Source organism: Argiope bruennichi, chromosome 10 (genome assembly GCF_947563725.1).
Source record: "Argiope bruennichi chromosome 10, qqArgBrue1.1, whole genome shotgun sequence".
NCBI classification, from domain to species: Eukaryota; Metazoa; Arthropoda; class Arachnida; order Araneae; family Araneidae; genus Argiope; species Argiope bruennichi.
Window position 1 is genome coordinate 83,176,956 of NC_079160.1, and position 22,580 is coordinate 83,199,535.

Below are 22,580 nucleotides of genomic sequence, written 5' to 3' on the forward strand. Positions count from 1 at the left end.
ATGATCCCCAAGTTTCTAACTGAGGAAAAATATTATCGTTGGAGGAAAAGTTCCTCTAACACCGTAACATTGTGAAGAAACTTCTGGAAGTCAGGGATATCTCTCAAGAAAGAAAGTGTCTTCTTTCTTTCATATTCTTCTTCTTTCCGTATATAGATTTACTATTACTGATCTTTTCTCGTTAGCTTTACTATACGAAACGAGGATAGAAACTTCTACAGGAATATTAGCCGACTAATCCATCTTATACCGCCTTCACTCATGAGGGTATAAGCAATTAGGCTTTAAAAAGATGCCTTTAGAAAAATGTTTCTTTCGATCTAAAAATATTTTAATAATCAGATTTTCAAAAGTTTGGACTATAATTTTTTTTCAGTGAATGTTTTACCAAAAAATTAATTTTAGCGTAGAAATATTTACCTTCTAAACTAAATTTATTTAGAAGATTTAAAAAAATAGAAAATAAATTAATTAGAAAACAAAAAGAAAAAAATATTAATAAAAGAAATGCATGAATTTTTATGGAGGACTTTTCGTACGATTGACACATCAATGCATTAAAGTTGCCACAAGTAGATGCATAAAAATATGTTTGTTTTATTAATAATATGTACTGTGGTAATGGTGCTTATGTTTGAAATATAAGGTCATCTTTTCTAAAGTATAAGTGCTTAGAGTTAAATTTAAAAGTCTCTGCTAGAAAAACGTATTTTGTATATATAGAACAGAATTAAAAACACTTCATTTCATATATATATATAGGCGAGTGTGTTGTAATTTCACCAATTTTTGGTATTAATTTTTTATTGGTTTAATTTTATAATTAATTACTTAATTTATTTATTTTTGCAAATGCTGACCTTAACTCAGATTAATTTTATATTTATTATATATTTTTTATATAACAATTTTATCCAAAAGATCAAAATTTCCATTTTTAACATTTTAAAGTTTTCCAATAAATCTTCGACAGTGGTCAATGGTAGAAGATAATTTTGTACCTCTGACCAAGAGATATTATAGCTATGACCTGATCTCATTATGAAAACAAACTTATATTTGAAAATCATATAAAACTATAAAATACTTATTTTGCATTTTAATCCAAATTTTTATATAAAAGAACCATTCATTCCAAAGATTGGGGATGCTCCATAGGTTTTAAGAGATTCGCTCCATTTAAATGACATTGATCAATTTGCTATTTAAGGAATGAGAAAAAACTATCCTTTAACTTTATAATTTGGAAAAGTTTCATCCTTTAACGTCGCATTTTGCAGAAACAAAATTGTTCTGAACGGACCTTATAATTTTCAGTTGCAGTCAGATGAGGAGGATGACATTTGAGCTAGCACCTCTTCTCCAAACTAAAGCATCATTTGGGCATGACTGATTTAACATGTACCAGATATGCTTGTCTAACGTTTATTTGATGGAATTGGTATCAAACCTGCAACGTTTTATCCCCGTAGTCGAGACCTTATTGTAACTCTTTAATGGACATGAACAGATTGATTTTTATGGATATATTTTGTCCAAAATTTTCAAATAATTCTTGATAGAAAGAGCTTATTTTGTATTTCTTGCTGTATTTCTTTGCATTTTACAATAATCTCATTCACTGACTGGCAGAGAAATGAGAATCCATAAATAAGAATTCTGAATAATGGATAGAGGTTTAAATGTAAAGTTTCTTCAAAATCTCGAGTTCGGATTTGTTAACCATTACAATTAATCTCCTTGAATATTTTGCATATGATAAAGTGAACAAGAATAAATATTTGTTTGTTATACGAAGAATTTTTTTTTGTTTCGCTTTTATACATTCGATATAAAGATAATGTTATGATTTGTAACTTCGTTTAAAGTCTTCTTTAATCAATCCTTTCATATCACCAACTATGTCAAATCGCTAATTCCAAAATCATTGCAAACAATACAATAATGCAATTAGCGAAGAGTTGCTAATTCAATTATTCTGCTTACCGTTTGGATTATATATTGGTAACCAAATCAAGAAAAACAGTAAAGTAGATTTCAATCATAACTTATAGTAAATTATGAAACTATTCCTAAAAATAAATTAAACTGCCATAGGGAACACACTTTTATTTAAAATTTCATCACAAATATCTATGAGAACACATGTTTACTAAATTAAAATCAATGCAAATCGACGGACAAAGCATATAAAACACTTAGAAGCACATAAAAACAGGATCCAAAAAACATCGATGATGAAATGCCTTCAGAAAATGACCGTCATGTACTCGGACCTGGACTTGCTCTCGCTGCGGCTGGGGGGCTCCTGTAGTCTCAAGACGGTCCTGGATGTCCCGATCTTCCTACCCCCCGGCTCTCCAAGGATGTTGCCATCCGAGTGGGACAGGTATGTCCCGGATGTCTGAGACATACCTCTGGTCCTACAGGTATAGCGATGGTTCGGGTTCCGGCGGATGATGGCCCGCATGTAAGCTTTGCGAAGAGCTGTTTGTACCTGGAACAGAAAAGTGTTACCTTGCATTTATCATTTTTAAGTCTGATGACTTAAAAAGGATAAATGCAAATTTTCTTGGTGAATTTTGTCCTTGGAAAATGGAACCATCTGTATTTTAATACATAAGCTAAAATAACTTCTTGTTTTATTTCACGAAAATTTATTGGTTTAATTTAATATTAGCGTTCTATTTTGAAGAATTATGAGGGCTATTTAACAGCTGGTTTGATAATTTTAAACAGGGATCAAATGAAAAGACTGGTACCTGAGCTTGTACTATCCCCTCCCTTCCTTTTCCCACCACACTAGCGGGACAAATGTCATTACTTAAAAAGTCATCAGGAAAAAAATGAATTCAAAAATTATGCAAAAAAAATACAAACATCATACATGATATTAAGCTCTATAATAAGCAGATTTGCTGTCTCCACATTAGCTCTCAAATATGTTCAAAATCTAAAATGATAAAACGAAAGATTATGACAGAGATGATCATTAATTAACAAAATTTGCATATTCAAAGTGAACATTTGGAAAATGTGCACCTTTTCATTCTTTCCAAAAGATACGATTCTAGGAAACCACGTTAGAATTCACCGAAACCTGAATTCTAATACCAACTTCAGTTAAATCCTGTACATCAGTGAGACAGACATTATCACACCCTTTGTGGAGATAAGATGATTAAATACGTTAAATTCCTCCCGAGCCATTTTTTAAAGACTGATTCTTTTTTTTTTTTTCCCCTTCATTTCTTTTTAATCTTATGAGTTCAGTAGCTGATAAAAATATTAACGTGTCTGCCTAACTACGTCATCTATTTTTCCTCATCTTTTACTTCTTTGATGGGTGTATTTTATAAAAGTAGGGGCGATCTTCCCGAAACGTTTCCATATACTGTCAATTAAGGGTCTTATCAAAACCCTCACCCACCCATGCATAAAATTGTGAACTTTGGGTAAGGCTGCAAATGCTTGGCTTGCTATTGGCGAATAATAGTTACTAAATATAAATATTTGGCATTAATCTCACATTTTTACTGAATTCATCGGGCGAATTTCTGTTTAGGAGCCCTTTATCCCGAATCTTTGTAACCAAAATTTAACACAAATATATAGTTATAATCTTTTGCTCAAATGCCGAATTTCATTGATTTCTGTCATTGTGTTTATAAGTCATTACATTTAAATGCATAAGAAAGTAAAGCCGATTAGTTGTCAATCCTTTGGAAGATTTGGTTTAAAATGTGATCAGAATCTATTCTTTAGATTCCAAACATGCGTACCAAATTTTATTTATTTGGCTTCTTTACGTTTTTAAGCTATTGAATTTACTTTTATTTGAAAAGTCAGACACATGGACTTTCTTTCAATGGATTCCGTTCAAATTTGGCATTAATCTATAAACTTGGGTTTGAAGTCCATATAACATATTTCATCTGTCTAGCTCAAATCGTGTTTGAGTTACTGTGTTCACAGACAAAAAGAATGTCAAAAATGTGTTTTGCAAACTCGGGGAAGTCAGAAATTTGAATATTCGTCACAGCTCGAATTTTTTGACGATTTCAATACTTCTTCTATAGTTCGTGCACGAGAAAATAAAAAAAAAAATGTATGTATTAAATGAACAGAAATAAATAATAAATTCTGAATCCAGTTATTGATTCTTCACGAGATCATATTATTCGAGACTCTTAGTAAGAATTTTTGGAAACAGACTGGGTTTTAGCAGAAATAGGAAACATTAAAAGTTTAAAACCTTAAAATGGGTTGATTGCTTCAAAATTTCGAATTTACGTACCGAAGGATTTACTAAAATCGTAAATTTCAAGTGCTAATTTTTTTTTAATTCTTGGGTGTTTTCCTAGTTGTTTAATTTTAGTATAATGGAATTGATCAATTTTTGATGTATCTCCATTGGCCATGGATTTGTTTTGCAAATTATTAAACAATTATTCAATAGCATGATGATGTGAAGAGTGCATTGGCATCCACACTTACCACTTTATCTATCACCTTCATTAATTTCGGGTTTAAACACTTCCAAAAAACCCCGAAGGGGCACCTCGAAATGAGGATGAGATGCTTCCGGCATGGTGGTTGGATCCCGCCACCCTGGAGGGTACACAAATAGGTGGGGGATTTGACTCCTCCCATCGATGACGGGACATACTTCCTTCGGGGAGGGTTGTACGTTGCCGGTGATAGCCCTTAGGACTCAACCACAGTTCCCGCCAGTGTTGCTGTTGCGGCGGTCCGGTCGTTCAGTTTTATGGTTTTATGATTTAAATCCGTGTGCCTTCGTGGCGGGTCGGAGAGTCAAATGGTTGACTTCAACACTTCCAAATTGAAATACTAAAGATAATTTTTTCGTTAATATTATTTTTGTATTTTTTATATTTCTAGTGATTTTAAAACAGGCATGCATATTTTAACGTTTGTCACCGGCTAAATGCCGGCTTTGACAAAGCCCATTAAAACATGTGCATTCTTAAAAAGAAATGCATTTCAGAAATAATGACCAACAAAATATTCAGAAAATTAAAAATAATTGCAAGGTTTTAAAAATCTATATTTAGATTTTACGAGCATAGAAGATAAATTTTTAAATTAATTTGTCCAGAAATAACTTTGGTAGTTCCCATTGAATTTCTTTATTCCATTTCTCAAAGGAGAGAAATATTCTAATTAAAACCTTTTGTGAATTAAATGGCGGGAGATTATTTTCAGCTTTCTTCTTTATTAAAGATGAATGAAAAGTTGAAAATGAGGAGCTTTGATGAAAAGAGGAGATTCATTTTCTCCAAAAGAAATTAATTTACTCATGTTCAAATGAAAGACAGAAACTCTTTTGATTTCATCTCATACGCGTCTTCTTTGTCCGAAAAGAACATAAAAATAGATTTGTATTCTTTAATGTCCGTTAATGGAAATAGGATAAAAGATTAATTAATTCTTTAAAGAACTAGATTACATTTTTCTTAAAAACTTTTTTTTGTCTTTTAAATACCATTTGTGTCGTGCTTTTTGTATTTTGATGTAACTGTATTTAATTTAGGAATAAAAGAACTAAATGTTCAACATTTGTAATATATTTAGTTTTGAACTAAAAGAGATATTAAACTATATTTAGAAATCCAATCCGATTTTTTTTAACTCTGATGTTATTTCAGCTGTGAAATTTAATTTTCTTCCTTAAAGATTTACAAAAATTAAAATGATTGTTATGATATATGTAAAAAAAAGTAATGCATAGAGTAATTACTTTTAGTCTTATACGTGATATAATATACACTGGTTTTGAAAATTAATTAAAAAATCACAAAAATGATAATTATTTTTTTAAAAAATACATGTAGAATTTAATGAAATTTTTCGAAAGTATACAACACATAGCAAGATATAAAATAACTTGAAAATATACCAGATAATTATGCTATTATAAAAATTACCACGTGTATAAAATAAGCAAATCGGATCTGTCAGTTTGGCATACGAAAAGTACCTTCAATACTTTATCACCCATATTAGCAATGCAGCACATGCAGAGACGTGTGAAGCTGCCAATTGTGCATTTAATAAGTTCTGAAAAGAGGGAAAGGTATTGCTCTTGCTAAGCAGTTGTAAGCAAAGCAAAGATCTAAGAAGTAGTATTAAGAGCTGCTATACATCTTTCTAAGAACATGCTTGATAGGAAAAGTCCAATGATCGAGTGAGCCATTCCATGCGTTGAATTGTTTCATTTTTTCATGATAAAGTAATCGTTCACAATGCTAGGTCCATGCAGTCTAGCTTCGCCGTCCTGTCGCAAGAAAACCTCACCAGAATAAGGGAGCATTTAAACTTCAAATCTATAATCCTAAACATGAAGGCATATGTGTCCACTTACAGGTACTGCCTCCTAACGTCAGTACCTGGTACGAAACAGAAGATATTAAAATAATTTTGTTGTAAGTAAGGGTTTGATTTCGCTGTTAATGGCTTCGTAAAGTATTAGGGTGCCCTATAAGTTTCTTTCCGATTTCTTATATGAAATGAATAAACAATATTTACCGTTTGAGATATTATTTATTCTGTTATATAAGAACCCTTTTGCTGTATTACCTTCTTCCTCGTTATGCCTTCATTCCAAGAAACAATCCTCGAGGCGCTCTTTTTATTTCGCTGATGAACTTAAAGCACTTATCGCGAAAAGATTTTTTTAAGGACAGAAAGAAGTAATAATCAGATGGAGCGAGATCTGGAGAGTATGCAAGATGTGGTAAAACATCCCAATCAAACTCTAAGAGCTTCTCTCTTACGACAAATGCAATATGTGATCTCGTGTTGTCATGATGAAAAACAACGCCTCGTTGGTTCATTAATTCAGGTCGTTCTTTTTTTTTTTTTTTTTTTTTTTTTGCTATGGCAGCTTTTAATTAATTCAGTTGAGGACAGTACTTCCTTTCGGACTTTATTGTTACACCTCGAAGAAGAAGCTCGTAGAAAATTACGCCTTTCCAATCCCACCAAATGGACAAAAGAATTTTTTTAAGGTGTTGTCCCGGCTTTGCGACAGTTGAAGGCCTATTGTCTTTACACCAATGACTTAGATGGCTAATAAATAAGCCTGCCTGTTTGCACAAGCAGAACCAGATAAGAGAATTGATAGCGCGATGAGAAAGAAACTTTTGGGACACCTTAATATAACTAGCTCATCTCACAACTCAATGACTTTCTTTCTCTTCAAGAAAAATTTCTTCATAAAATTTAATATAAATATATTTTACTTTCTTAACTGAATAGTGTGGATATAATTAAAGTGTGTTGTCTCCTGATTTTTTTAACTGTGCCCAAATCTTAGCCACCCTTGTAACTGTCATTTACAATTCTAGTGGATCTGACTCAGATGCGTCAGGATTATCACGATGAGCTTACAGATATACTCAAGCAAATCACCCGTTAATTTGCTTAAGCATGTCTGTAAGCTCATCACCTGTCAGCCATTTACTATTTCACTCCAACTCCTCCTTAGTATATCACTAATATCAGCTTCCATATGTAAATACCGGGCAAAATTGAACACGTTTTCTATTACACGAACGAATTCTTCAGTCCCTGGTATTTGTTTCCGGCTCATTTTGAAATAAACAAAGTTTCCTTCTTTTATTTCCATTATTTGCTTTTATTTCTGCATTTATATTATATTTTAAAATAAGAAACATTCGAAGCGGAGAAAGAAACTAAAGAACTCCGCTACTTCAAATTCTCTAAAAGATATCAAGAAGAACAGAGGATAACTTAAATTGAGGTATTAGAGGCACTTCAAGAATTGCCGAGACAGTTTTGTCAAATTGTTCTCACGGATCGCTGATCTCTATTTTTACCCCTTCTTAACGGACAAGGAGTAACGTGAATACAAGATAGTATAGATTAGTTTAGCTTAGTTTAGTTATATTAACGTCCCGTTGTAAAGCAACACTAGGGTTATTTTGGGACAGACCTTGTAATTTTGAACCACGGTCAGATGACGAGAACGACACCTGAGCTGGCACCCCCCTCTCCCCACCACACCAGCGGGAGGACGTTTGGCATGACGGATTTAACGCGCAACAGACCCCTTTACACGACGGTTCTTCGGTGGAATCGGGTCTCGAACCTGAAACCCTACGGCTCACAAGCCGAGACCTTACCACCAGGCCACCGCGGTCCAATTGTATGGAAGTATCAAATTTAATAAGACTTTAAACCTTTACTACAATCTTGATAATTACGTAATTGTCACTGCTTAATTAATGAAGGAATTTCAAATTTAATTTAGTGAGAAAAAGTTTACTCTAACGGAAGCACCAACCATAGAAGCGTTTACACCTTGTGGTCAGTAGTGGTTCGATTATCAGAACTATGCAGCTGCAGATAGTATGAAATACTTTTTTTTTAATTTGCATTTTCCCTTTTTATAGAATTTTCTTATTTCCCACTCTGAGAATTCACTATTATTTCCTTATATTATCACTATGAGAAATCGATATTCAAAGAAAATGGTAAAAGCAATGTGAACATAAAATCAGACAGAAACTAAATCCACAAGCAAAATAAACGCATATAGGGGCTTTATTTCCTGCAGACTCTTAAAATTCACTTGCACACGCACAATTGATTGTTTGAAGATGAACAACAACTTCTCTCCCATTGAATTTTGGGGATTGAGGGCTTGAAAAGAGGACAGACTCTGTTTGGAGAAAGGCCAACCCGATCTCTTCGTTCTTTTTTCGTTCCTTTCAGACCTTCCCTCTTCTTCTTCTTTTACTTTGTCTTTTTCCATTGGCTATTTATAAGTTTATTGCTTCATCAGAAACACATTTGATGTATTGAATATTTATAATGCTTTTGTTAGAAACTACTTTTCTAAAAGGTTATTCGTGGGTCTGAAATGCTATTCAGACGAATTTTTTTTATTGAATATCATACATTATCAATTATTATATGTCAAAGAGACGCAGACCTTAATTATTTATAATTATTGTATCTTAACTGTTATTTATTTTTAGGGGAGGATTTTCGAATTTATTATACTAAGAAGTTTGTGAGAAGGGAGGCTCTGAATTTTTCATCAACTGAATTATAATGGCATCATTTATGTAATTCTATTGTCACGTAGATACTTTAGTGTGGAACGCAATGGCACACACAAGAAGTAGAGCTAAACCAATTTATTAACTCAATTCTGAACTGAGTAACTGACAAATTTTCTGCTTTTATACTAGCAGGGAAAGTTCCAGAATACTTTTCTGGAGACAGTAAGAAAAGTCCAGAACACTTGTCTGGTAAACTAAAGAAACTGTCCAGAATCTTCTAGAACATGAAATAAAGGGAAACCTAAAATCAAGGAATTAAATATTTACACAAACTGTGAACCGCATTGTCTCTAGCGGGATTCGAACTTACAATCTCTTGATTATGAGATCAGTGCCATGACCATTCGGCCATGGAGAGTCGACTGCCTCTTTTCAATGCGGCACTATTATGACAAGAAAACTGCAAGACTACAAGAAATTTATATTATAATGCCTGAAATTCAACACATTTCATATGCGACTTTATAAAAAAATTATATTTAGGGACAAATTAGATTTTTAAAAAGCAGTTTCTTGATAAATATTTCTTATAGTTGTATTAATTCTGTGATAATGAACCACTACAGTTTACAACTTAAACAGGAGCGAGCAAGAGGAAAGAACTCTTTTCTATAATGAGGTAGTTATAAAAAATTTAGATGCATCTAGATTTAGATGTTCTATTACGATCAATATCGGAATCAGATATTAAGCTTAGTTATTAGTTCTAAATGAAACGAAAAGCTTTTTGAATACTTCAGAATTCGTTGCTTCATATTGAAATTAAAAGAAATCCTTTATGGACTTCAGAATATTTGAAATTAAGAATAGATTTATATTAAGGATTAGTGCATTTTGTCTACTGGGATTTACTGGGAATATCGATAGCTATTAATAATATATTTTTAAGCACCAGATTCTGATAGACATAAAGCAGTGCTATCTTTTTCCATCTATCTCTGTCGGCTGTTAACATCTGTTAGGTTTCCTATATAAATGAACCTTTCTAATAAAATCAAGTCCCATGACATCATATTACTTCATATAGTAGTGTACTGCACTTTCTTATTCGTTAAATGAAATATGCATATAATAATAAACAGAATCATTCATCCCAAACTTTCAATAAAGGAAAAAAAATCAAGGAATTAAATATTTGATGAAATAATAAAACCAGCTTGAACATTGCAACATTTTGTTAAAAATTAACATAAAAAGCATTAAAAATTTCCCAAAATTTGAAAAAATTTACAGGACAGCTAAATTAGTGTGCTCAAGAAGACTTTTTTAAAAAATTAAATAGAGTAAAATCCGCTTTATGCAAAAATATTTTCTGGAGTTATTGCAAGAAAAGTTTTTAATTTATTAAATTTCTAATAAATTTTATTAAAAAATTAAATGAACATTTAATTAACTAAAAAAAAATTTTAAACAAAATTTGATAGATGAACATCAAACTGTGTTGTCTGTCGACAAGCAAACACTATTTCTTTTTATTATTAATAATGAATACAATAAAAAAATTCGTCTTATACAATTCATTTTCTAACAATTTTTAATCTTGATAAAGTATGGTCAATTTGGTCAAAATTAAAAAAAAAAAAAAAAAAAAAGTTGATTTTTAAAAAGAAGAAAATTAAGAATTTAGACAAAATTATAATTTCCAATTTAAGATTGTGTTCATTTTCTGATGACTGTTATATTCATGAATATCAATTTTAAGGATTTTTTTAGTTCAAAAATTTTGACTGCTAAAAAGATATTTTTAAATATGTTCCGATGACTCTGTTTTTTATCTACCAAATTAATTTTTTATAAATGCAGACATTAACTTGAAATTTTTAAAATTTATTTTTTTCTATATAACACATAGCGACATAGCTAAGTGGAATTTCAGAAATATCTCACAAATTGAAAAAGAGTGAAAATATCACTTTTTATTTATAAAAATTCATCCGGATCTAATTAAGCTATTATTATTTTCTATACCCCATTGTCGCGATACATATAAAATAACAACAATTTATTACTTTTTTTTCTATTTGAGTTAAGGGTTTTTAATAAAAACACGAAACTCCGGTGTTGAATCTGCCACCACCACCACCACCCCTTAACCTGTATGTGGTATATCCCCTTATTTTGTATCCTATATACAACACAAGTGTTTAACATAGAGGCATATCTTTGATAGCCAACTAAACAACTTCGGTTCAGTAAATTGCTATTATTTTTTTTTAAATATTTTGCTATTTTTTATGATATTTCACTGAACTAGAATAAGCAAAGAAAAAATACAACAAATAAAAAATGCTATATAGATTTAAAGGAATTCAAATGTTCAAAAGCATAACAAAACAGTATCATGAAGGCGATATGCCAAGCATGTATCCTTCTAGCGAAGAGTCCATTGAACATTATTTTAAACTATTTTTGCTATTCTTTCTGACACGATTTTCCGTCTACCAATATATTTATCATAGCAAATTCGAGTTTTTAATAATGTTCTTATTCAATATGCTATTGTGATTTAGTTGTTTCTAAATTTCATCGCAATTCGCCAATTCGTAAACAATAGGCTTAGTTAGGCTTAGTCTAGTTTTAATTAATTTTATATACACTCTCTGAAAACAATAGAAATAATAAATTAAAAGTTGAAAATCATGAATAGCTACAAATCAAATAAGCGTGAAAAACCAGATAATAGACATTAATTACAAAATAAAAATATCCTTCGAAAATTGAAGAAAATCAAGGCATAAAGTGATACTTATCGGTAGTTTAACTCTTAACGTTAAGAGATTTAACGACATACTACATAAAACAAAGCCATTAAGCTTATAAGTGCATGATTATCAAAATTTCCAACTTTTAATATTAGTTTAAAAATACTTAAGAAGCTATTAGATTAAACCTTCTGCTGTAAAACGCATTAAAACAAATCGCCTACGATGCTTTAAAAGATATGTAAGCAGCTTTATCAGCTACAAATAATCTAAATTACAAATTACAAAAAAATTCCTAGGTGAATGATCCATTTTAAAGGCGTATGAAAGAGTCGTTATCTCAAAATCATGAAGTAAATGCTAGTGATTTGTTCGAAAATAACCATGATCATAATGATAAAACAGCGGATGAACTCTCTGGCAATTATTATGGCTCTCTGGATTACTCTGGCAATTGGTGGAACTAAGGAAGAAATTCTACTTCATTGGTATTTTTAACGTAAATGAAGAAAAACATTTTTTTTTTTTTACTACGAAATTTTTGTATATAATAAAATGACCATTTAACAAAAAAAAATAAGTATTGATTGAGGTCTAAGAGCAAATGCGACATCATTTAAAGAATAAAAGAAAATAAAAAGAAATATTAATTCAAAATGTCAAGTACGGGATTTGAGTTAAACAAGTCAAGTTAACGATTTCTGAAAAAAAACCACAAACGATAATTTAAGAAAAAAAATTTCCGGACTCTTTATTTATAAATATTAGTTTTATTAAAATACTTTTTTTTAAACTGTCAATATTATTTTCTCACACAAGCAAATTTCCTCTGTTCCATATCAATCTCTTGGATTAAAAAACACACAGTTATTTTAGCGTTTTGGTGATTAGAGAAATTATATTTATAGTTTGTTTTAGCTACTAAATGCTGATGCAACACACACACACACACACACACACATATATATATATATATATATATATTAGTTAGCTATATTATAAAAATATAACAAATAGAAATTATAAATAAAATGAAAATCTAAGGTAAATATTAGTAAAATTGAAAGCGTTAAAACGAATGATAAAAAAGAAGAAAATAATTGAAGCTAGTTGAATAATTGAAGAACAAACCCAAATAGATTTGAATTGAATCTCGAAAAATGTGTCTTTCGGGCAGAATTTAAAATTTTTTCTTTCTAACCATCTTTCTTTCAAAAATTATTTTTTTTTCCGAATCATCTTATATTTAAAACTAATAATTTTTTTTCATAATCGCTCCTGCTAATTGTGCGTTTATCAGAATTTTTTATTATTATTTTCGTTTATTGTCTGCGTTTTTTAAATTTCATGTAGTTGTTGCTTAACTCAGAAAAATGATGATGATTCTTGAGAATGTATTTTTCAATTTTAGAACGGACTCTTTTGCAGGTCACAAAAAGTTCATAATTCTAATTGGAAATATCTCCGACAAATTTACAGATAACTTCATAAACTTTTTCCTCTCTTTTTATTATGATACATTGTATATTTTCCCAAGTGGGAGTTTTGTTCGATTTTTTTTACTTATTGTTCGTTATTTCCTTATTTTTTCCTTAGAAGCGCGGTAATATGTCTCAATAAATTCAGAAATTTTTTACCATATGTTTACGCTACGTCTCTGGATGTGCGAAATGCCGTTTTGAAATTACAGGGCTTCAAAGAAGTTTATCTATATATGCAAGATATTCGCTTAAAATGTAGAACAATAATTAATTCTTATACCATTAGAGTATAAGAGAGTATACCATACTCTCTATGGTATACCAATAGAGTATACCATACTCTTCATAGTCATATATATTAATTTACAGCTAAGAAATGATTTAAATGATATAAAGAAATATGTTTTATTTTGTTTGAATCAATAGATGCCCTAGAAAACATATGAAATCTAAATTTTTATACAACTTGTCGGTTCAATTAGTCATATTTAGTAAAATATACAACGCGTCAAGAACAACAACATTTAAAAAAAGAAATGTTCAATTCTTTTTGCGATTAAAAATGACCAAGTTTCAATGCTTGAATTTCATTATTTTAGTCGCTTCGGGAAAATGACGCAACTGATATTTCCCGGGAATGTCATTAAAATTGTTCGAAACCACTTAAGTAGTGATAATGAAAGCTTATCAGTTTAATAAATTGTAGACGTGAAAGGGGAAAATTTCTTTTGTTTATAATGTTAGTGTCCTAAGACCGTTCTTCTAATTATTATTAGAATATAAATATTCTAAATAATTGTTCTAAATATTATTAGAATATAAATATTCTAATATATGTACTAATCTTCTAATAAACCCGATAAATTGTATAAAAATTCAGGAGGCTGGTAAGCGCAATTATTTTTCTTTTAAACAAATGTCATTTGAAGCAACAAGAATACATCAATTTATTTTTATTTTTATTTTGACTATATCGCTTTTTGTTGCATATTCATAACATGCGTTTCACCAATCGATTATCTTCTGAAAGTGTTAAAAATAGAGTTGTTGTTGTTTATTTAGAAATCTTGTAAAGATTTTTTTTAAAAATCCGAATTTTTATTTGATATCTTTTATTATCTAAAATCAATAGTTTTTCTCGGATGTTTGATTATTGGATATTCTCATCATTTGTTACTTTCTTATTAATATTCCATTTTTTCGCAAAAAAAAGAAAAAAAGGAACAGCTTTAAGAAAAACCAAAACAAGCAAGAAAATTCCAACACATTCTTTTATCCATTTTGAATGCGTTAAAATTCTCGAAAGCAAGTTTACACATTTTTGTTACACATACATCGCATGAATAAAATAAGAATCCTTGCAAAAAAAGGAGTGACAACTGCTCAATACCTGAGGCCAAATTGAATCACTTTTTGAAGAAGAAACGCTGGGCTTGAGTCTGAATTTATTTATAGATTTGTCTCTTAAGAAAAAATAAATACCAACATACTTATAAATAAAAAACGTGCTCTGTTCAGTATAAATTTAAATAAGCAATTGAATTGAAAACGAATTGAAAGTGTATCAATTTTCACGCATGTACATATTCAATTGTTTGGCGTCAGTGGCATAGTGATTTCCTTGGATATTTTCTCTTAGAAGTGAATATTTTTTGACAACATTGCCTTTTCTATATGGGAAATATCGAAATATGTGTTATATAAATATAAATTCGGTATTAAACATTCTCACTATGTTTTCATTGGTAACAAAACTTTATTTAAAAATTCAATAAATATGTTGCCAAAGGCCAAACAATCATCCTCTGACTTTCCCCCTTTGACTGATCATCATTTTGAAATCTGTTCTTGCTATAGTAGAAATAATCAAGCTGCCAGATCCATAATGTCAAACTTTCAATGTTTTCTTGTTCACAAAATTTTGTTTAAAAATTCAAATGCAATGCATTTGGTTTTGTGACTTTCCATGGCTAAAACTTCTTTTCTTTTCTCTTTCTTCTTTGACTTGGAAATATGTTCATGCAGTAATAGAAAATTCGCTGATAGACCTATGCCTTTAAACAATCTCATTGATTGAACCTCTTCGTTGTCCGTAATGCGTCCAGCGGGTTCAAATTAAACTTCTACAGGGAGGCCGTAACGCGCTTCAAGTGTTCTTTTACATTTTAAAATTTCTAAACGTTTGAAACGCATTGTAAATGTTTACTTGTTTGAGTATTTATTTTTGAGTTTTTATTTTCACCGGTAGGAAAAGATGGCGAAAAAGTTAAAGATTCAATGAATGTGAAGCTACAAGCAGTACATTCATCTTATCATTTTTTTTAATTTCCTTATTCAAAACTGTCTTTTTCTGGCTTTAAGTTAGAATCTTTTTGTACAATAGCAGAAAATTCGCTACTCGATCTTCAGAGAGAAAAAACAGAATAATGAATTTAAATCATATTTAGAGATTGCACTAAAATGGGTCAGAATTTCACAGCAATTGAAAATATTTACTATTAAATTATTAGATTCATTAATAGATTACTATTAATTATTAGATTACTATTATTATTAGATTTAAAGAAAGTTGCAAATAAATTTTAATAACATGTTTTACGAAATTATTTCCAATATGTTTTAGCCATAGATTTATTTTTAAAAATTATCTATGGATCAAACATTAATTTCGACATGGGCTTTTAGAAAAACGAAATCCCTCACGTAAGAGCAAATTGATGTCTTTATTGAATTTAACAAATAAAGAACCCTCAAATAACCTTACCTTCATTAAAGGATGGCAGTATATCTTAACGATCGACAATAACTTCTACTAGATCACAAAGCATGACTTCTCTCGACGAAACCCTCAACAATGATCACGTTCTATTGAATTAACGCCTCAACGCTCCGTAATATGAGTTTGCTCAACAGCTCAATACACTTCTGGTATTGCGGTGGAAGGGAAGAGTTGAAGGATGCTTGTGTGCATGAATCTGATCTTTGCGATGTTCGTTATTATCTTCCAAATTTTCTTCTTTTTATTTGATGAAAAACGTATATCTTGGTTAAAGATTTGTATTCATTCGTTTTATAAAAAAAGAAACGTACAATAAACTTCTGCTTCTGCTGATGAAATAAATTGCTAGTTTATTTAAAATAGGATTTTGAAACTGCCGTTCTTGACTCTGGCACATATGATCATAGAGAACAATGGATAAGTAGCGAAAATTTTCAAACATCATTTATATTTTTACGGATTATTCAATACTTAAAAGCAAACTAGTGGAGAAATTCTTCTCAATAAAATCTCGCATCAAAATATACAGAATATATATTTGAATATTTTTTTCAGATGACATATTCAATTTTTACTAACTAATACCTCCTTTTATTACAAATATTTGCCGGAGGTGTGTGAATCTGCCCCCTTGTAAAAAGGGGTTGTGCAAGCGAATGTGTGTGTTTCATCTTTATATGAGCTAGAAGTCAAATTTCTGCCCTCGGGCACTCAGGGGTCTTAACCCTCAGAAGCTACTGCACCCCCTTTCCGTGGTAACGCGATCAAGATATCATCATCATTACAAATATTTCAATTTTTGGGATCCAATTTTTTTGAAAGAAAGTGATTCTAAGAAATGGTTTTCCACTTAAAAATGAGTTGATGAGTTTGGAAAGAGTAAACACGTGCTGACACGCTTCTGTAATATGTGTGCAATATAAGCATTCTTTCTATTAATTTTGTTTTGTCACATTTATATTAAGCTGTTGCATTTGTTTTATACATTTATATAATTTGTTTCATGTCTGTAGAGATGAAATATAGAATTTTTACTGACTTCGAGTTAAAGTTTTTAGTACACATGAGCTTTCTTCCTATCAATATATTAATTTTAAATAATTTAAGAATCAGTTAATCGATTAATTCATTTAAATCAATAATGTTATACAAATGGGACTATATGGCTTTGAGAAGAAAGCATATTCATTCTAACAGTCTGCAATATTTATAATAATGAATTATAAATTAATGGATAAAAAGTAGGAAGTCATTAAAATAAGAAAAAAAGATCTAATTCTTGGCACAATAAATAAAGATATTTTTTTAAATTATTTTTACTACATTTATTTCATTTCTAGGTGGAAAATTATAAGTTTTTTTTTACTAATTTCTAATGTGTTAGAGTTTATGACAAATACGCATTGTGACAAAGCAGAGCATCTCCTGCTGTAGGAAAATAAAACTTCAGAGAACTTAGTCAAAGGCAGAATTTTAATGGCTCTATGAGAAAAAAAATCTTTCTTAATAAGTAGAAATTGCTTATTCTTTACTTATACCCATGTCTATATTTATTGAATATAACAACACTGAAATGATTTTAAAAAAGCCATCTGACGTCATAAGTTTAATTTTTTTTCTTTTGCTTAGTTTTCAAATTCTACTTCATTGTTCTGGATTACCGAATACTAGTTAAATGCTTTCTGAACTTAATTGTGAAATAATCGATCAAATGAAATTTTGATTTTATTCAATTTGTAGATACTTGGTATACATTTGAAAAAAAATCATTTCAAGATCTCGTGACATTTATAATGTCGGTTATTAATATAAGATTAATAAGCCGAAAAGAATTAAAATAAAAAAAATTCTACGTATTAGCTCATTATTAAAAAATGTATTCTATAAAATAATTTTAACAGATATGATGCATTGATATTTATAAAATTATACTCGAAATTCTGCTTTCATTTTCTCAAAAACAATGTACAATTTTAATTTTCTGGGATTTTATTGCCAATAAATCGATTAATATAACCAAATTTGGTTCCTTGCAAGTAGAAGGTACTTGGTAACAAGTATGAAAGGAAAAAATAATTTATGAATTCAATAACTAGTAGTGCCTTATGATATAGGACTAACAAGTAGAAAATAATGACACTTAATAATTCTACTTTTTTAAAATAACAATAGTTAAATTATAGTGTTTTATAAATTATTTTCCTTCGATTTATTATTTTTCTCATTTATCATTATAATGAACTTGTTAACTAATACACAACATAATGATATTTAGAATTATTTTTATTAATAATTCAAAATATTTCCAATATTTACGTGACAGTCATTATTGTGGATGACGTATTTTTCCATTAAGTAAATTCATTGATATTATGCAATATTTTCTGGAATTTCTAAAAGATTATGAATAAGAAAAGGAGCAAAGAATTTGAAGCATTTCCGGTAATAATATAACGTCAAATTATTTGAGTGTTTTTCAGAATGATTTGCTTCGTTTTGAATGTGCGAACTTACAAGTTACTTACAAGTAATGAAGACCTTCCAATCTTACTTCATTAGGCAAGTTGATATGATTAAGTGAGTTGATGTACAAGGAACTTTCTCCTAAATGGTCAAGATGAAAAAGAGGAAAAATTCCAAACGGACATAAAGTACAAAGATAGGAAACCTGAGCATATGTGTATGGATTTTATAATATAGACTTCCAAAAGGATTGTCTATTCGGGAAGACGTTCGAATAGACTTTCGGAACATTGTTTGAGAAGAAGGATTCCATGCAACATACAGAAAACCCTTCTTCGTATTGTCCGTGTTTTCAATGAGATCAGAAAGAGGCTAGGATATTTTTATACAATTATCGAAAAAAAAATAGTTTTCAGGATTGTCGAAATCTTAACACCATATCTATATATCTCAAAATAACATTTATAACTTTTTTCAGAATGAATTTCTACAAAATTACTATTTGTATAAAGAATATTAATAAGAGGTTCCATTTTACAATTAGATTGTAAAAAATGGCGTGCAAACAATATCTAAGTGAGGAAAGCACTATTGATATATCCTTTAGCTACACATAGATACAAAACGATTAAAGTTTTAATTCTCATTTCAACAGTTATATTCAAAGAAGTAATTACATATTACATGATGAGATTACTTACAAATAACACCTAGTGGTGAAACTAGAAGATAATGGGTTTTTTTTCTCCAAACTTTTAAGAGAATATGCTAAAATTTTATAGTCAAAAAAATTCGAACTCAAAATTTCAACGAATCTCTACGTTTCAGGGCTTTCAGAATTCAAAAACATATTTTTGGAATTATAATTACCTTTGAACAAAATAATTCAAAACCGCTTTGAGAAAAATGGTTGATATTTAATGTATGGACTTAACAGAAAATGTATAAATTTCTACCAACAAAATATTTAAAATTTGTAAATATATATATATTGAACAAAATCCGTCAAGATATAGACAGTCTGTCAGTCTCTCTTGTTTGTAAATGTGATAACTTAAAACTGCAATGGTTTAAATAAATAAAATTTGGTATATGATCTTGTGATGATGTCAAATTCTGGCAGACAGAATGTGTCGTAAATACGTGTTCGACCTTCTGTGCTTGTGTCAGCGATTTTCGCCAATGATCGAAATTTAGATCCAATTAATGGCTGGAATCATGCCAGAGATCGATCTTCCATAATTAAAGTTCGACAGCGGCATGCAATTAATAACAAATATCGGTTTTCTTTACTATACTATCAATACTATCCTCTCTTGTGTGCAAATGAAAATCTGAATATTCGTGGCGTTCATACGCATGTCCAAGTTATACAGGAGAAGAAGGTGATAGCATTTATATCATAGAGTATGCGATAAAGTTTCAGAATGAATCTTTCTTTTGGTTGTTCTTGGGACTTCCATTGTTAAAAACTTTACAGAAGGAGTCTCATTTCACAGAAATTGCCATAGTGCAAAGGGATATTTTCCAGTCAGTAGTCGTAACAATCAATATCATCTCTAGTGCTAGCTATTTAATACTGATAGGGCTCAATAATATTTTCCTCTCAAATATTAATTTATGCCGCATTGAAACTCTTTAAAACCATATGCAATTATGAAAATCATATACATAATATGCATATTGTACATATTATGCGCACGCGTTCTAAGAAGCTCATAATTGCATTTCATTTCTTTATAAAACGATAAGAAGATCTTTCTTTTAATTTATACAGTTAATGAATGAGGGGTGATCCAAAAAAAAGTTTACAAGGCACAGAAAAAAGGCTTTATTAACAATAGACACAGGATACAAATGGTAATTAAGAGACATATGTGGTGGTCACTTCTCTATATAATCGTCAAACTGCTGAGGCATTTATCACACAGCTGGACCCATTTGTTTAACCCATCTTGGTAATAACCAGATCCTTGGCTATAGAGCCAGTTCTCGATACCTTTTTGAACATCACTGTCTGATATGAACCTTGTTTCGGATAATTGTTTCTTCAATGCCGGGAAAAGGAAATATTCACTGGAAGCCAAATAGGGGCTGTATGGGGGGGAGTGACTCCAGACCTCCCACCTATACGTTTCCAGCAATCTCTCTGCCCGCTTTAACAGAACGACACCAATTCGCCACCTGTTTTCTACTCATTTCTTCGCCCCCGAACACTTCAGCGATTTGTCTGTGAATTTCCGATGGGAACACATTTCTTGGAATTCTTCCCATAGAAATCGTATCAAGGCTCGCACCTCTGTGTGAGCCCACTTCTCTAAACATCTTGTCATTACTGTCGCTGTTTCAGGTCTCAGTACTGACACTATCTGCTCGAACGCCCGGTCTAAGACAACTAGCGCCATCTATCGCCACTCTGGGTAACAATATTCCCATCCATAATTTCTACTTTCCAAATATTGCTGCTTGTAAAGTTTTTTTTGGATCACCCCTCGTATAGTTGTTTGAATCTGTTACATTATGAAAGGTAATTAATAAAAAGCACTCCAACATTGAAGGGCTATTGAATACTCTAGTAGGAACATATTCAGGTTTTTCGTGAAGACTACTGAAAAGTTACAAATTTACGGAAGATGCAACTTCAAAAAGTTACTTCTGATTCGATTTAAACTAAAACTACAACTTCTTTTGTATCTTTTCAAAATTAGAATATTATATTCTCTAAAAAACGCATATTTTAGTTTTTAATAAAAAAGCGGTTTTTTTTTATTATTTATATCAGCATCATTAATTATTTTTTTCATAAAATACATATTGCTGCTGTTGACGCAAATATCAGAGTTAAGAACTGAAATTAGCTTTTGGTGCAGTAGGAAAAAATTTCATCTGGTTAAATGAGGATATGACATAGTTCAAAAACATGAGTTGAAAATTAATGTATTGACTAAATTTTAAACTGTTTTTTCACCAATCACAAGAATTCGGAGTCAGTATTTGCATCATTTAATATCTTGAATAACAGCAAAAATAATATTTTTTTCATTCTTCTCATACTATTTCATAAATACTGCAAATGAAGTTCGAAATAATGCTGATGCCCAGATTTGAACTCTATAACCATTTAAAATTATGTAAAATTTTATTTATAGCAGATGAAAATATTTGTTTTATTAGTAAATCGAAGATTAATGAAGATTTTAAATTCCTAGGTTTATTTTACATTAAGTTATAACTTGTTTGGATATAATTCTTCTACAAACTTCTATAGTTGTAAATAGCCGGCATTCTCTCCTTTTAACCAACAGACATTTGCTTTTCAAGATTTTTTTTTATCAAGCCTTCTATTGCTGAAAAATTAATATTATTTATATGCCTTGGTTAAATGTACATCAACAAAAATAATGCCAAGATGCAACATTTTATTTGTTAATTAATAACATACGGCGTAACGAAAACAATCAACAGAAATCCACTATTTGTTTACTATAAAATTATTTAAAAATCATTTTTCAATTCTAGCTGTGTGTTATCGCAAAAAATTTAGTAAATAACGGCTTAACATTTTCTCTAGTTATAACAGTGCAACTTATTAATAGATTTTATTTTCTTTCGCACTTGTTTTTCGATCTTGTATAAACACATAAAGATTATTTTTTCGAGAGATATATACTCAGCTTTCTCTTTGATAAAATTTTCCTGTCAAAAGAAAAAAAATAATAGCGTTTTATTATCAACCAAAATGCCATCGATAATATTTTTTCAGCGAGCTAAAATTAAGCAAAAGTAAACTGCCTCCTTTTCTTATTAACAGTAATTGGATCTGAATAATTAGTTATCTCATAATTCACCCTTTTTTTTTAGTAAATAAGTATTTTTTTAACGTCGCCATAATATTTTTTAATGTGATATACTTACGTCATTGTTCATGAAGCAGTAAAGAACGGACACAAAAAGACCCTAAAAAAACAGAAAACATATAATTATGTTTGCATGGCTTATACATCCTTTTTATAATTAATAAAAGATGCAACGTCTACTTAAA

The 22,580-nt window shown here is 30.1% G+C and overlaps 1 protein-coding gene across 1 annotated transcript in view; it reads right to left on the minus strand.

The window, feature by feature from the left end:
* Window positions 1-2,178: 2,178 nt before the first annotated feature.
* Window positions 2,179-22,580, minus strand: part of LOC129987622 (corticotropin-releasing factor receptor 2-like) — a 229,045-nt gene continuing 208,643 nt past the window's right edge. Inside the window, exons 10-11 of the mRNA XM_056095583.1 lie at window positions 22,454-22,495; window positions 2,179-2,497 (exon numbers count right to left, since the gene is read on the minus strand). Coding sequence (XP_055951558.1) covers window positions 2,249-2,497; window positions 22,454-22,495 — 291 coding nt within the window. The 3' untranslated portion in view covers window positions 2,179-2,248. The remainder of the gene's footprint in view (window positions 2,498-22,453; window positions 22,496-22,580) is intronic.